The 17,321-nt window shown below is 45.3% G+C and overlaps 1 protein-coding gene across 3 annotated transcripts in view; it reads left to right on the forward strand.

The window, feature by feature from the left end:
• The first annotated feature begins 127 nt into the window (after positions 1-127).
• Positions 128-17,321, forward strand: part of cdk15 (cyclin-dependent kinase 15) — a 24,830-nt gene continuing 7,636 nt past the window's right edge. The window contains exons 1-7 of one of the 3 annotated variants that reach the window (XM_054777913.1): positions 128-650; positions 7,630-7,826; positions 8,954-9,085; positions 9,195-9,289; positions 9,381-9,460; positions 10,244-10,338; positions 10,433-10,495. In XM_054777913.1, the coding sequence (XP_054633888.1) occupies positions 7,674-7,826; positions 8,954-9,085; positions 9,195-9,289; positions 9,381-9,460; positions 10,244-10,338; positions 10,433-10,495 (618 nt within the window). In that variant the 5' untranslated portion in view covers positions 128-650; positions 7,630-7,673. Of the gene's footprint in view, positions 651-7,285; positions 7,827-8,953; positions 9,086-9,194; positions 9,290-9,380; positions 9,461-10,243; positions 10,339-10,432; positions 10,496-17,321 lie in introns of those variants that run through there. The other 2 variants (XR_008570576.1, XM_054777914.1) reach the window with 2 other exon arrangements.

The following is a 17,321-nucleotide window of genomic DNA, read 5'->3' on the forward strand; positions in this document are numbered from 1 at the left end:
TCCTGCGGAGCATACCTTTTGTTTCGGCAGGAGGTCGAAGGCCGCCACAGCAGCTCATGGCGTCACCTCTTCCATTAGAAGAGCTTTGGAGACACTTGGTCCAGTGAAGATGCTCTACACCCAACAGGAAATGATTGCTTTTTTTCAAAGCTACATTTACATACAACTTTACAACATAAGGAAAACACGTACAAGTTGAAAAGACATTGAGATAGGACTTTACCATGTAAAGATGACACGTATAACATAACAAGACATTGAGATAGGACTTTACAAGGTAGAAATGACGTGTAGAAGATTGAAAGGAAAGAAGGTCAGGTGGAAGGTGTGTGGAGAATCATCACCAGGAAGGCTGAGCCTTCCAACAAAAGAAGCACGTCGACGTGTAGGGTGTGTAGGCCTCCAAATGCATGTTCCTGTCCCACTGACGACATCCCAGCCTGGTGCTAATCTACACAACCTGATGACTGACCTTTAACACATCATCATGCGTGTTTGCATTCACTCTTCATCATCGTGCACCACCGTGACATTGTGCGTGTGTGTGTGCGTGTGTGTGTGCGTCCTTGGCTGACAGAATAAAAGCGGACCAAGAGGAGGATACAAGAAGAAGACCGCATCCAAAAGAGAACAACAATGACACAGCACAGGTCAGACTCAACTTTTATTTTTTTTACTACTCATTGGCTATACACATATACAGTACCTGTACTATGTACTGTACTGTATGTGTAGTAACACACACATATATACACATATACAGTACCTGTACTATGTACTGTACTGTATGTGTAGTAACACACACATACTGTATATACACATATAACACATATACAGTACCTGTACTATGTACTGTACTGTACGTGTAGTAACACACACACACATATATATACACATATACAGTACCTGTACTATGGACTGTACTGTATGTGGAGTAACACACACATATATACACATATACCTGTACTATGTACTGTACACTATGTGTAGTAACACACACACATACAGTATATATACACATATTCAAGATTCAAGATTCTAGAGAGTTTTATTGTCATGTGCATAGTAAAACAGCAGTTATACCATGCAATAAAAATCTTATTCTGTTCATTCTCCCAAGAAAAGAAAGAAAACAAATGAAAGAATAAGAACATAAGAAACATAAACACATAAACATATATACCAATAAATTAAGCAACAACAACAGAAGAGACATTAATACAAGTAAATAATACAAATAAATAAATAAAGTGCTATGAGTGTGTGCGTGTGTTGCGTGCGGCGTGTGTGAGTGCTTCGTTGAGAAGCCTGATGGCCTGTGGGTAAAAGCTGTTTGCCAGCCTTGTGGTCCTGGACTTCAAACTCCTGTAGCGTCTGCCTGACGGTAGGAGTGTGAATGATGAGTGTTGTGGATGTGTGCTGTCCTTGATGAGGTTGTGTGTTCTTCGTAGGACTCTAGTTTTATAAATGTCTTGCAGTGAGGGGAGGGCTGCCCCAACAATGTTCTGTGAGGTCTTGATCACCCGCTGGAGTGCCTTCCTATCACGTGTTGTACAGTTACCGTACCAAACAGTGATGGAGACGGTAAGGACACTTTCCATAGTGCATCTGTAGAAGCAACTCAGGATTGTGGTGGACATGCCAAATTTCCTCAGTCTTCTCAGGAAGTACAGTCTCCTTTGGGACTTCTTCAGAATTTGTTGGGTGTTGTGAGACCAGGTGAGGTCCTCGCTGATGTGTGTGCCAAGGAACTTGAAGGTTTTCACCCTCTCCACCTCAGTCTCATCAATAAACAGGGGTCTATGCGGCTCCTTTTCCCTTGTTCTTGGGTCGATGATCATCTCTTTAGTCTTATCTGTATTGAGAAGGAGATTGTTAGCACGACACCAAGCTATGAGGTCCGCCACCTCTCTTCTGTATGATGTTTCAACACCACCAGTGATCAGTCCGATGACTGTAGTCTCATCCGCAAATTTAATGATGCTGGTATTGTTCTGGGAGGCCACGCAATCGTAGGTGAAGAGCGTGTAGAGGAGCGGACTCAGCACACACCCCTGTGGGGTCCCAGTGCTCACAATTCTTGAGCTGGATGTGCGATTGTGGACTCTGACTGACTGGGGCCTGCCTGTTAGAAAGTTAAACACCCAGTTACAGAGGGAGGGAGACAGGCCAAGTGTGAGGAGCTTATCTGTGAGTTTGTGGGGGCTGACTGTATTAAAAGCAGAGCTATAGTCTATTTGTATTTGTACTTTATTTATCCCACAGCGGGGAAATTCACTTGTTACAGCAGCAAGCAAGATACGCAAGTAAAGAGTACAGTGTAAAGAACTGAACAGTGTAAAGAACATATGTCAGAATGCTATGAATAGCATTCTGACATATGTGTCCTGGCCCTGTAGGTGAGAAAGGGCTGTGTGGATGGCAGTGTTGACTGCATCATCCGTGGACCGGTTCTGGCGATATGCAAACTGTAGAGGGTCCACTGTTGCCGCCGGGATGCTCTTTTTGATGTGGGTCATGACTATTCTTTCAAAGCACTTCATAACAATAGGAGTGAGTGCTATAGGGCGATAGTCATTCAAGCAGGTCACATTGCTCTTCTTGGGTACGGGCACTATGGTGGTGGGCTTAAAGCAGGTCGGTACAGATGCTTGTGCAAGCGACAGGTTAAATATGTCAGCAAGCACATCAGCTAGCTCTGATGAGCAAACCCAAAGTGCACGTCCTGAGATGTTGTCTGGGCCTGCTGCTTTTCATGGGTTTGTTTTGTTCAGAACCCTGCGCACATCAGCTGATGTCACCATGAGAGGTGAGTCCTGTGTGCTCCCCAAGTCCAGCCACCCTCTCTGCTCATCAGGAGTTTGGGTGTCAAAGCGGGCATAGAACTCATTCAGTTCATCTGGAAGTGTGGTTTGGCTGGACGTGGCTACGCTACTCCGCTGTCGATAGTCTGTGATGTGCTGGAGCCCCGCCCACATGCGCCGAGGGTCTGAGGTGGAATAGTAGCCCTCCAGCTTCTGTCTGTACTGTCTTTTGGCCTCCCGTATGGACCTCCTCAGGTCATATCTGGCCTTTTTGTAGTCCTCAGCGGTGCCCATGACAAATGCAGTCGAACGAGCACGTAGCTTAGCCCTTACATCACAGTTCATCCACTGTTTTTGGTTAGGGTATTTTCTGTAATACTTGGTGGTGGTAACAGTCTCTATGCATGTGCAGTACAAGCAACAGTACAATCTTCCCTCCCTGCTGCAGTTTTAAACACATCCCAGTTTGTGCAGCCAAAGCAGTCCTGAAGTACTTGATCAGTTTCTTCATTCCACACTTTAACTGCTGTACTTACAGGGGAAGCTTTTTTAAGAAGTTGTCTGTATGTTGGATAAAGGAATATAGAGATGTGGTCAGCCTTTCCAAAGTGGGGTCTTGGAACAGCCTTCAAAGCACCTTTCATGTTGCTGTAGACTTGGTCCAGGATGTTATTTTCCCTTGTGGGAAAGCTCACATGCTGGTAATATTTGGGGAGGACAGTCCTGAGGTTACAGTGGTTGAAATCGCCAGATATAATGAATACAGCGTCTGGGTGTTTAGTATCGTGTTTATCAATGATGTCATGCAGGAGGCCTAGTGCGTTAGCGGTGTTAGCTCGTGGTGGAATGTAAACAGCAGTTAAATACACAGGGCTAAACTCACGGACCATCATCCAAACTCACTCATAAGTGCTGGGGGGGGCATGGTCATGCTTTGCTGCCCTCCAGGTAAATAAAAATCTGAAGGCTGTGATTGGCCGGCACGGGATACATTATTTTCTGGGAGTATACGACTCTTTCACAGCCCACCTCTGCATTTCAGATCAGCATTTGCAATAAAAATGAGTGTTGGAACGCATCCATCTGCAAAAACACCCCCCTTCTCCCTTGAGGGACACACAGCACACCTCAATTTCATTGACGCGCATGGAGAGTCCAAAATACTGTACTGTACTGTATATTCAACCCTTTCATCATCATCATGGGACCTTTCATTACATCACAAACACCCATCAATCATCCATCCATGTCTATCATCCATCCATATCCACCATCCATCCATCCATCATCCGTCCATCCATCCATCCATCCATCCATCCATCCATCCATCCATCCATCCATCATCCATCCATCCAGCCATATCCATCATCCATTCACCATCCATTCATCATCCAACCATCATCCATCCATCATACATATATCCATCCATCATTCATCCATGTCCATCATCAATCATTCATCCATATCCACCATCCATCCATCCATCATCCATCCATACATCCATCCAGCCATATCCATCATCCATTCACCATCCATTCATCATCCATCGTCCATCCATCCATATCATCATCCATCCATCATACATACATACATCCAGCCATATCCATCATCCATTCACCATCCATTCATCATCCAACCATCCATCCATCCGCTTCTACTCAAGAGCTTCTCCCGGATGACAGTGCTTCTCACCTTATCCCTGAGGGAGAGCCCAGCCACCCTACGGAGAAAACTCATTTGGGCCGCTTGTACCCGCCATCTTTGTGTCACTACCCAAAGCTCATGCCCATAGGTGAGGGCAGGATTGTAGATTTTGGGAAATGAGCTCGCTTACCTGCTGACACCACTGATCTGTATTATATATCTGGATAGCTCATTGGCGATGACTTGTGAAGCCACACGGCCGCCATATTGCTACTCGCAAGAAACACTTCTGGACAAGCTTTTGCATTTGTGGTGAACTTATTTTATTAATTCGGATTGGACACAAATGTTGCCTTAAGATGCCTGCATGTGCAGCTATTAACTACACAAATCGCCAGTTCAAAGGCTGTGGACGAACATTTCACCTGTAAGTATGATTGAAATGTAGATTTATGATTGATCATTTAAGGGTTTTGCACTGTCGATCTCTCAGATATTTTCGATCGTGTAAAATTCCTCTGATTAAATGTATGTCCAGAATTGATACGTTTATATAGCTCTATAATAGCTAAGAGGAAATGTACTTTTTTGTTATATCGTGATATATGTATTTCTTTAAGGGACGAAGGTTGCGTTATTTGAAGGAATGGGAGAATCTCAGTGCTTCCATGATGCTTACCAGGCATTGTATACAGTGCAGTTAGCAAGCCAGTTTGCATACAAGTGACCCGGCATGACCCTTCATTTGGATAAACAACCTTTTTTTTTTGCTGCTGAATGACTGACGTAAAAGGATTTTCATATGATATGTTCTGGAAAATAATATTACTGAACATGCATACCGGTATGTTTGAGATTGCAAACAACGTATTGTCTTACCCAAAGCATATGGTTTTGTTTCAGTGTTGTTGTTTTTTTCTGTGTGTGTGTGTGTGTGTGTGTTTATGGTTATTACACATTATGGTTATCACATATGATTCCTGTGGTTTTTGTTCAAATATATTTCTATATCAGAAAAGAGGTTATTTCTATTTCATAGCACAAACAAAAAAAATCAGCAAAATGTTAAATGATTTTAAAACTTGTCTCTTTTATCGAGGGAAAGGCTTCTTGAGATGTCATCTGTACTTCTGTGAAGAAGGTGTCGGATGTTTCGCTCCTCATCCGAAGAGCTTCGTCAGCGAACTAACAAGTGCTGGTAGCCTAGGCCTTAAATACAGTACGAGTGGGCAGAATTGGTGTGCCAACACCCTCCTCCTATTGGTTCCTTACACTAAGCCTGGGCGGAGTTGTGGTCTAACCCTCTCCTGCCATTAGCACCTCCGATCAAAGGGAAGTGTAGCTGCCTGTAGTTGGGTATGAACGACTCTGATACTGGCTCGTTAGCATCTATTGTTCTGGCTCGGCCCTGGCTCCACCTCATTTGCAAGACTAAGAGCTGTGGGTTTTGGTCTCAGTAACCTGCTGAACACAGGGTCCAAATTAAACCTCAAACCACCATTCCGATTCAATGATGGCTTCTGTTGTTTGTTTCTGTTGTAGCATCCTTTACTCCTCTTTCAAACCATCTGTTTTCTTTGGCCAAAGTCTTTACCTCGCTGTCCTCAAAAGAGTGATTGGTTGCTTTAAGGTGTAGATGTACTGCTGATTGAGGACCACTAGAATTGTCCTTGCAATGTTGATAAAGCCTTTTTTGGAGCATTTGCTTAGTTTCCCCAATGTAGTGCTCTTTGCATTCCTCATCTTTACAGTGGATGGAATAGACCACATTGCTCTGTTTTTGGTTTGGAGCCTTGTCTTTAGGATGCACTCATTTGGTCTCAGGGTATTTACTGGTTTGAAATAGGTAGGAATTTTGTGTTGCCATAAGATCCTCTGGAGTTTTTCGGAGACCCCCACTACATAAGGGACTACCACTCCTCTCCTTTTTGCTTCTGTGGGCTTTTGGGTTTCTTTCCCTACTCTCTTCTTTTGACATTTGTTAAAAGCCCACCGCGGGTACCCACAGGTTGAGAGCGCTCTCTGGACATGTTGTGTCTCTTTTATGATTCATATTTTGTACAGACGAGAGCATAGTGAATTGTATGAAAGTAAGAAAAAAAGGTAAAGCATCATAACCATGGATTTTAGTGGAAAAAAGGGATGGGATATGCAGTTCAAATGAAAATCTCTTTCTAGAGGAGTAAAACTATCATTGCTATAGGGGAGTGCTGAGCCAGGGTGCACAGTAGAATTTTGTCCCAAAGGCAATGAGAATTGGAAGGGAAAACGTACATTTAATATAGCAAAAGATAGAGAATAACGTATCAAATGGTTTTTAAGGGCGAACGTTGCGTTACTTGAAGGAATGGGAGAATCTCCCCGCTTTTTAATTTAAAATATAGATGTTCTGCGAACCTTTTCATCTGCTTTGACATGTGAGTGGCAAGATGGCGTCTCTTTGCCTTCAGGGCTTGCACGGGTGGGTGCGACGTATGAGCTATCCAGATATATTATACAGATCAGTGGCTGACACACTGCCATTTTGGAGACACAGCATGGCTTCTTATAGGTTAATACTAAAAGTTAGCTAGTTCTTGTAGCTTGTTCTCTATGAAATCATTGAAGGAATATAGTAAGAAGAGTAGAATTGTAATATTGGACAGCCTGTAAGTGCATTACAGTTGTTGTATAGATTTAAAATGAGCTCTCATGGTTAAAAAAAAAAAAGCATTTAGAAATGAGCTAGCTTACCTGCTGACATGCTGCCATTTTGAGGACACACCATGGCTATAAAAGCTAGCTAGCTTCTGTAGCTTGTTTTCTATGAATTCGTAATATTTTCACAAAAAATTGTAATATTTGACACGTCACTCTGTCACATGACAAGCACTCGATGTTTCTTCTATCACGTAAAGACTTGATGTACTTATTTACTGTACGCCCTTAAGCCTGCATAGCACACGTTTGAACACATTTAAAATCTTTTTGTGTGTTCCTGCTGAAAGGTGGGGTTAAAAAAGCTAATGTAATCAAGTATTTAAGGAATTATTGACTGACGTTATGCAGTAGTTGAGGTGGTTCCTGACCGTGGCCACTGGGGGGCAGTGGTATGCCACACGTTGAAAGACGGTGTTGTTGTCTTGCTGGGGGGGATGGAGCGTGTAAGAGCCGTCATGGGACCATGTTTGCTGTTGTCCAGACAGCACGGTGGTCATATGAGCAGCAGCAGCAGAAGAAACAGTGATGGAGGGCTTGTTCCGCTGGATGAGGTGCTGCTGTGGCGAGGGCGACGCGGCGAGAGAAACAAACAAGGAAGAGGAAGAAATGGAAGGGCTGGGGATGGAGCAGAGCGTCGTCAAGAAGAGCAGAAGTTCATCATCTCTGCCAGCTGCTCAGGTAGCACATGGAACTTATGACAGTTTTTAAAAAATCATCTTGATACTTTTTAGTGGACAAATACAACTTGCACACTTGAACAACAATCTGTCCCTCCTCTCTCACAGCTACAGACTGTATATTATATACAAAATGTACAAAATGTTACAAAAATACTTTCATTCCATTCATAACTAAATACATCCAATAAAAACATTTACAGTTATATAATTCAACTACATACGTACAATACGTCTAATGATAATGCATTAAAGATAATCCATATACTGTAGATGATATAGATAAGAATGCATTACAATTAAAACATTTTTTCCAGACCCGACCGCAAGAAATGAATTTCCGCAAAGCAGGTTTCAATATTAATAAATAGAATATTTTCATAGTTTTGGCATGTTTACCACCTTCGAAATATACATTTTTAACATTATAGAGCCCTCTACACATGAAATAACACCCCTATAGTGACCTTTACACTCCTATTAGCCAATATAGTAGACATAAGAGAAAATAAGACATATTAGGCATAATAAACCTGTTTACCACCTTCTAAATACACTTTTTGACATTGTAATTTTGTGCGTCCAACCCCATAGATTAGATTTGAATTTTAATTTGAAGGAAATGTGAATTTTGAGTGTTTAAACAAGAGAGAAATGTGAGAAAATGTTAAGAGAAAAGTGTATCAAGTGTATGGTGAGGGCTTTTACAGCTGTAAAACATACAGTATATAATGATGGTAAACAAATACAGTGTGCTACTTCATGGATTTCACTATTTTGGGAACCTATCCACTGCGATAAACGAGGGAACACTGTATATTTAAGTTGAATATGCTTGAAAACAACTCTGTGAGAAAGTCATTGTGAAGTTGATCAAACAATTCATGGACATTTCATCCAAACAGAACTCTGGTTAGCACCCTCATTTAAACCATGCCAACTTTCATCACCGTGCCTCTGAAAAGCATCGGAATGGAGAACCAATAGGGACCAAAATCCAAAGGAGGAATCAGAATCAGAACTGGAATGGTTGACATTCAAACGATGGCCAACCGTAGTCCAGACAGTAGGGCCACCCTGTAGAGTTCATTGATCAGCTCTGGATTTTTCTGTGTCTGCCGAGCCCAGTTGGATCAGGATGGTCCTGGCAGGGAGCCTCACTGGTTCCGCACGCTGCAGATGCGACGGCTTCGGGTGCAGCGAGGGCGCAGTAACAGTGACCCGTGGAGCAGGAAGAGCTGCCAGGATCCCTCTGTCTGGGTTGGCTGTTACACAATCCTACACCTCATGCCACACTTCATGCCACCTTTGCTAACCTTAAGCTGTGCGTGTGTGTGTGTGCATGCGTGTGTGTGTGTGTGTGTGTCAGAAACCACAGCTTCAGTTCGGAACAGCTACCTCGTACGTGAGTCTGGAGAAACTTGGTGAAGGCTCATACGCGTCTGTTTATAAAGGCATCAGCAGGTCAGATGTCACATGGTTGATGATCTCATCAGGACACCATGATGATGATGATGATGATGATGATGACACGTCCTTGTTCTTTTCTATCCAGGATTAACGGGCAGCTGGTGGCGCTGAAAGTGATTGAGACAAAGACCGAGGAGGGCGTGCCGTTCACCGCCATCAGAGAAGGTGATCAATTCAATTCAATTCAATTCAAGAGTTTTATTGTCATATGCATAGTAAAACAGGTGGTTCTGCTGTGCAATTTAATTCTTGTTCTGTTCATTCTCTCAAGAAAGAAAGAAAAACACAAGAAAATGAATAAGAACAGAAGAAACATTACTACCAATACTGTAAATTAAGCAACAACAACAGAAGAGACATTAGCTTTTCCAAAATGGGGTCTTGGAACAGCCTCCAAAGCACCTTTCATGTTGCTGTCGACTTGGTCCAGGATGCTATTTGCCCTCGTGGGAAAGCCTACATGCTGGTAACGGTCCCGAGGCTCTGTGTCCACAAGACGCTGAAGTCCGATCTCCTCGGCAAGCGGCAAGAGAGAGCGGACGCTGGCCAGCAGCAGGCGCGGTAGCGGTGGCCGAGTCGCTCCAGCTTTTAGCCTAGCACGCAGGCCGCCCCTCCTGCCACGCCTCCGCCCCGGACGATTCGCTTGCCGGGCATTCAGCTCACCAGGCCCGCAGGCTACTGCGTCCTCCCGACGCAGAAGAAAGCCAGTCCGAGAGGCTGAACGAAACCTCATGGTGAACCCCGCCTATGCTCAAAAGTTGCCTTAGCAAAAAAATAGAAAAAAAACGGGAGAGTGAAACAGAGACGTCTGCCACGGAGGGCGCCATCTTGCTTCATCAGCGCTTTCACATGCAATATCACATGATGTAGATGATGTTCTCTTGGGCACATTTCAAGTCCTCTTACGGCCTAAAACATGCGTGTGTGTGTGTGTGTGTGTGCGCGCAGCCTCTCTGCTCAAAGGCCTGAAACACGCCAACATCGTCCTCCTCCACGACATCATCCACACTAGAGACTCGCTCACCTTTGTCTTCGAATATGTGGTGAGACATACGTAGGTGGTCTTCAGCGGCTGGTCACCTGACAGTACGCCTGGGATGGATGTATTTGTTGATGTAAGGTGTTGTGTTGTTGCAGCAGACGGACCTGGCCCAGTACATGAACCAGCATCCGGGGGGTCTGCACTCTCACAACGTACGGGTACGAGTACTCGACCGGCGATTTTTCACAGCATTCCTCCTGAAGGGTCACAAGCTGGAGCCTATCCCAGCCGGCTCTCAGTCAGTCTCAGGCTGACACTTAAAGCCATATAGAAGTCATATAGGAACAGAAAACAAAAATATTGGTGTGCAAATCTGTCAATATCATGCAGCACAACAATATGTTGAAACATAACGATATTGAAAACACGATATGCGACATAACCATATCATGCAGCACAACGATATCGTGAACTACACGCATATTCAAAACACGATATCATGCAACACAACCATATCATGCAGCACAACGATATCGTAATACACAACGATATTCAAAACACGATGTCATGCAACACAACTGTATTGTGAAACAACGATATTCAAAACACGATATCATGCAACACAACCCTATCATTAGCACAACGGTATCATGAAACACAACGATATTGAAAACACGATGTCGTGCAACACAATATCATGCAGCACAACCATATCTTGAAACACAACGATATTGAAAACACGATATCGTGCAACACAACCATATTATGCAGCACAACGGTATCATGCAGCCCAACAATATTGTGAAACACAACGATATTGAAAACACGATGTCATGCAACACAACCATGTAATGCAGCACAACGATATCGTGAAACACAATGATATTGAAAACACGATGTCATGCAACACAACCATATCATTCAGCACAACGATATCGTGAAACACAACGATATTGAAAACACAATATCATGCAACACAACCATATCATGCAGCACAACGATATCGTGAAACACAATGATATTGAAAACACGATGTCATGCAACACAATATCATGCAGCACAACGGTAGCGTGAAACACAATGATATTGAAAACACGATATCATGCAACACAACACATTATGCAGCACAACGATATCGTGAAACACAACGATATTGAAAACACGATGTCATGCAACACAACCATGTAATGCAGCACAACGATATCGTGAAACACAATGATATTGAAAACACGATGTCATGCAACACAACCATATCATTCAGCACAACGATATCGTGAAACACAACGATATTGAAAACACAATATCATGCAACACAACCATATCATGCAGCACAACGATATCGTGAAACACAATGATATTGAAAACACGATGTCATGCAACACAATATCATGCAGCACAACGGTAGCGTGAAACACAATGATATTGAAAACACGATATCATGCAACACAACACATTATGCAGCACAACGATATCGTGAAACACAACGATATTGAAAACACAATATCATGCAACACAACCGTATCATGCAGCACAACGATATCGTGAAACACAATGATATTGAAAACACGATGTCATGCAACACAATATCATGCAGCACAACCGTATCATGCAGCACAACGATATCGTGAAACACAACGATATTCAAACGCGATATCATGCAACACAACCATATCTTGCAGCACAATGATATTGTGAGATGCAACAATATTCAAAACACGATATCATGCAACACAAGCCTATCATGCCGCACAACGATATCGTGAAACACAACGATATTGAAAACACGATATCATGCAACACAACCATATCATTAGCACAACGCTATCGTGCAGCACAACGGTATCATGCAGCACAACGATATTGAAAACACATCAATTGTGTGCGTATTCAATCCAAGGCAGATCCGATGACCATGTGGTGGGCAGCACAACGGTATCGTGCAGCACAATGGTTTCGTGAAACACAACGATATTCAAAACACGATATCATGCAGCACAACGATATCGTGAAACACAACGATATTCAAACGCGATATCATGCAACACAACCATATCTTGCAGCACAACTGTATCATGCAGGACAACGATATCGTGAAACACGATATTCAAAACACGATATCATGCAGCACAACGATATCGTGAAACACAACGATATTCAAACACGATATCACGCAACACAACCATATCTTGCAGCACAATGATATCGTGAGACGCAACAATATTCAAAACACGATATCATGCAACACAAGCCTATCATGCACGATATCGTGAAACACAACGATATTGATAACATGATGTCATGCAACACAATATCATGCAGCACAACGATATCGTGAAACACAACGATCTTGAAAACACGATATCATGCAACACAACCACATTCTGCAGCACAACGATATCGTGAAACACAACGATATTGAAAACACGCTATGCGACATAACCATACCATGCAGCACAACGGTATCGTGAACTACAAGGATATTCAAAACACGATATCATGCAACACAACCATATTATGCAGCACAACAATATGTTGAAACACAACGATATTGAAAACACGATATGCGACATAACCATATCATGCAGCACAATGATATCGTGAACTACAAAGATCTTCAAAACACAATATCATGCAACACAACCATATTATGTCAGCACAATATCGTGAAACACAACGATATTGAAAACACAATATCATGCAACACAACTATATTATGCAGCACAACCGTATCATGCAGCACAACAGTATTGTGAAACACAACAATATCCAAAACACAATATCATGCAACACAACCCTATCATGCAGCACAACGATATCGTGAAACACAATGATATTCAGAATGTTCGGGTTGCGTGTGCGCAGGATCACAGAATGTGGAGACAAGGTGAGTTGCCGACAACGTTTAATTGTCTTTCAGCATTGAGATAGTTGCAGGAGTAAACAGAAAGCGCTGGCGTCCGCAGCTTGCGGAGCTCCAGGAAAAAAGTTTCAAAAACACAAGAGGCTTGCAAAAGGGTCGAGTCAGAGGGACAACTGGAGCACCAGCTGTGGAGACGCCGAATCTTGAAAGACTTGTGTTGACGAGCCGCAAATGCGCTGTTCGAGCAGTAAGGAAGGAACCGGCGTCTCACAGCTGCCCCTATTCAGGTAGGTAGGGGGAAGGATGGCCGCTTACTTAATTTGTCGGGAAACCTGATATAAAAATCGGTGAGGAGACGTGGGTCGAGGATGAATGCTCTCGAGACCCAAGAACGTTCTTTGGGGCCGTACCCGTCCCAGTCCACCAGGTACGGAATTGTGTGCGTATTCAATCCAAGGCAGATCCGATGACCATGTGGTGGGCTGTTGGTGGCATACACACCGGATTGCTGCCTCCAGGTCTTGGTTGTTCGTTGTGGTACCCCCAGAGCAACGGCGGTATGGAGAGCAAATGCCCTCTATACCGCCGACGTGAACTGGGGTCTCTTGTCCACCACCTCTGTGGGTATGCCGTGGAGGTGGAATATGTGGCGGACCAGTAGTTGTGCTGTCTCCAAGGCTGATGGTAATTTTGGCAGGGCCACGACGTGAGCCATCTTGGAAAATCTGTCTACAATTGCCAGAATGGTGGAGTTCCCCCGGGAGGGGTGCAAGCCGGTTATGAAATCTAGGGCAATGTGTGACCAAGGCCAGGGTGGAATGAGCAGAGGGTGGAGGAGCCCTGCCGGTGGTTGTCGGAGGCCTTGTTTCTGGCACAGATCGTGCAGACGGCCACGAACCTCTTGGTGTCCCTAAGGAGCGTGAGCCACCAAAAGCGTTGTCTGAGGAGGAAGACTGTGCAGGTCACGCCTGGGTGACAGGCCAGCTTGGACTCATGAGACCAGCACAGTGCCTCCGAGCGGAGTTTGGGGATGACGAAAAGGCGTCCCACAGGGTATCCGTTGGGGATGTGACTGTCGGGACTCCTTGACCCGCTTCTCTATGTCCCATTGGAGAGCCCTGATGATGTGTGCGTCCGGGACGATGGGTTCTTGATGGGTGGGCTAGGTGAGAGGGGCGTGGATGCGAGAGAGGGCATCCGGCTTGACATTCCGGGACCCCGGATGGAAGGTGATAATGAAGTTGAATCGGGTGAATAGCAGGGCCCACCTGGCTTGACGGGGGTTGAGTCTCTGTGCCGAGCGTAGGTAGGTCAGGTTTTTGTGGTCCGTAAGTACAGTAAATGGAAGTTCAGTCCCCTCCAGCCAGTGCCTCCACTCCTGAAGGGCCAGGACGACAGCCAGGAGTTCCCTATTGCCAATATCGTAATTTCTCTCTGCCGGGGTCAGGCGTCTACAGAAGAAGGCGCAGGGGTGCAGCTTCTGGTCGGTGGCCGAACGCTGGGAAAGGACGGCCCCCGCGCCGGTATCGGATGCATCTCTCCCTCTCTGCCGCCGTGACTCTCCCTCCTCCCAACTGCATGGGCTCCTCCGTTGTCCAGGTGGGCGTGGCAATACGGCATGCGGGCTGGAGTGGCTGCTGTGACTCCCTGGCGTGGTCCTCTGGAAGGAGACCTCGGAGAGTTTACGGCGCCGGTCAAGCTCCTCCCCGTGGTCGCTGAGGCGCTTGTAAATCCGTGTTGCCAATTCTAATAAATCATCCAAATTTGAAGGCAGTGCAAGTGGAATCATGTGTATTCTGATGTGCTCCGATAGTCCAAGAAAAAACGCGTCCAGGAGCGCGCCCGCGTTCCAGTCACTTTCCGAAGCCAGTGTGCGGAATTCTATGGCATAATCGGAGACTGGACGCCGCCCCTGGCGCAGCGTGAAGAGAGCCCGAGAAGCCTCTCTGCCGGGCGGGCTGCGCTGGAACACTTGCTGTAGTGCTTTTGCGAAGGCGGGGTAGGTCATACTGGAGGGAGCGTGGCGATTCCACTCCGCCGTAGCCCATGCGCTGGCTCGGCCCGTGAGGTGGGAGACGACAAACGCCACCTTGGCGCGTTCCGTGGGGAAGGTGGCAGCGTGCAGTTCAAAGTGCAGCTCGCACTGCGTGAGGAAGGGGCGGACGTCGCCTGAGTCCCCCGAGAACCTCTCCGGTCTAGATATCGGCGTACCGGATGCGAGTCGCTTGAATTGGTGGGGCCGGCGGGATGGCAGGTGTGGAGTCGTGGCCCTGGGGAAGCGCCGCAAGCACCGTGTTGATTCGAGAGCCGAGGCTCTCCATCATCACCTCCTGGCGCGCTGACAGTTCTTGGAGGCTTGTACCCATGGTGCTGAGCTGCTCTTCCTGTTTGCCCAGGCGCTGCGCTTGGCTGCGCAGTGCCTTCTTTACGGGGTCTTGCTCCGCGTGATCCATCTTACTGGCCGGTTCCTTCTGTTAGGGTTGTGTGTGCGGAGGATCACAGAATGCGGAGACAAGGTGAGTTGCCGACAACGTTTAATTGTCTTTCAGCATCGAGATAGTTGCAGGAATAAACAGAAAGCGCTGGAGTCCGCAGCTTGCGGAGCTCCAGGAAAAAAGTTTCAAAAACACAAGAGGCTTGCAAAAGGGTCGAGTCAGAGGGACAACTGGAGCACCAGCTGTGGAGACGCCGAATCTTGAAAGGCTTGTGTTGACGAGCCGCAAGTGTGTTGTTCGAGCAGTAAGGAAGGAACCGGCGTCTCACAGCTGCCCCTATTCAGGTAGGTAGGGAGAAGGATAATTAGCTGCCGGTGTGTCCAGTTGTCCCGTCTCCTGCTGTGCGCCCAGCTGTGGAAGAGAGAGAGAGAGAGAGAGAGAGAGAGAACGAGGCGCAGCAGCAGGTGATCGTCTCACAAAACACGATATCATGTAACACAACCCTATCATGCAGCACAACGATATCGTGAAACACAGCGATATTCAAAACACGATATCATGCAACACAACCATATCATGCAGCACAACGGTATCGTAAAACACAAAGGTATCCAAACACGATATCATGCAACACAACCATATCATGCAGCACAATGACTTTGTGCAACACAACGACATGCAAAACAATGATATTATGCAACACAACGATACCATGCAAAACAATGATATCATGCAACATGATGATGTAGTGCAACACAATGATATCATGCAACACAACAATACCATGCAACACAATTATATCCTTCCATCCTCATAAGGTATGCTGGAGCCTATCCCAGCTGACTTGGGGCGACAGGCGGGGTACACCCTGGACTGGTGTCCAGCCAATGGCAGGGCACATATAGACAAACACTCACATTCATACCTATTGACCATTTAGAGTCTCCAATGAACCTGGGAGGAAACCGGAGTACCCGGAGATTTGAATACAGGTCTTCCCGATCTCCTGACTGTGACTGTGTGGCCAACATGCTAACCACTAGACCACCGTGTGGCCCACAGTGATATCGTGCAACACAATGATAACATGCAACACAACGATATCGTGCAACACAACGATACCATGTCTGTTGCATGTACCAAGTAAAAGGTAAACATCTGTTGTGGTCAACTAGAACTGTGAAGTTCCATTTACTTGGTTTTTCAAGGCAATGGGTTTGCATGTTTTTTGAAGTAATGGTGCATAAATGATACTGTACAAAACAACAACTATACGTGCTAGTGGCAGAAGAATACCTACAGAAGAAAACGTAGGTGGTAGAACCCAAAGAAGGAAATATGTAGGACGTAAGATATGGAAGAGGAAGAATAAGTAGGAGGAGGTGTGATACTGAGGAAGAAGAACGTCACCTTGGTTCTTTTTAGTGAACTTTTTCCCTTCATGATGCCTTCAAGTGTGTGAGAGAGACTGTGAAAGGATGTGCTCCTATGAAATGGACAGTGATAACTAAGCAGCGTGGTGCTCTCGTTTGTTTCTTCCTCCCTTGCAAGGACCATTTCATTTTATTCTTGTATCCAGTATTTGATATGTCCTTCATGTACCGTGTGTACAGTGTGGATCATTTAGCTCTCATTTAGGTGTCATGATCGCCGACGTAGGAATGGAACTCGTACGTACAGTACTGAGGAGCTCCTGTGGGCCAAAAGTAAAAAGCGGTGTTGGCCACAATTGGCGCTGGCCAGTGGCAA

This window comes from Dunckerocampus dactyliophorus, chromosome 1, assembly GCF_027744805.1.
Source record: "Dunckerocampus dactyliophorus isolate RoL2022-P2 chromosome 1, RoL_Ddac_1.1, whole genome shotgun sequence".
Classification (NCBI taxonomy): Eukaryota; Metazoa; Chordata; class Actinopteri; order Syngnathiformes; family Syngnathidae; genus Dunckerocampus; species Dunckerocampus dactyliophorus.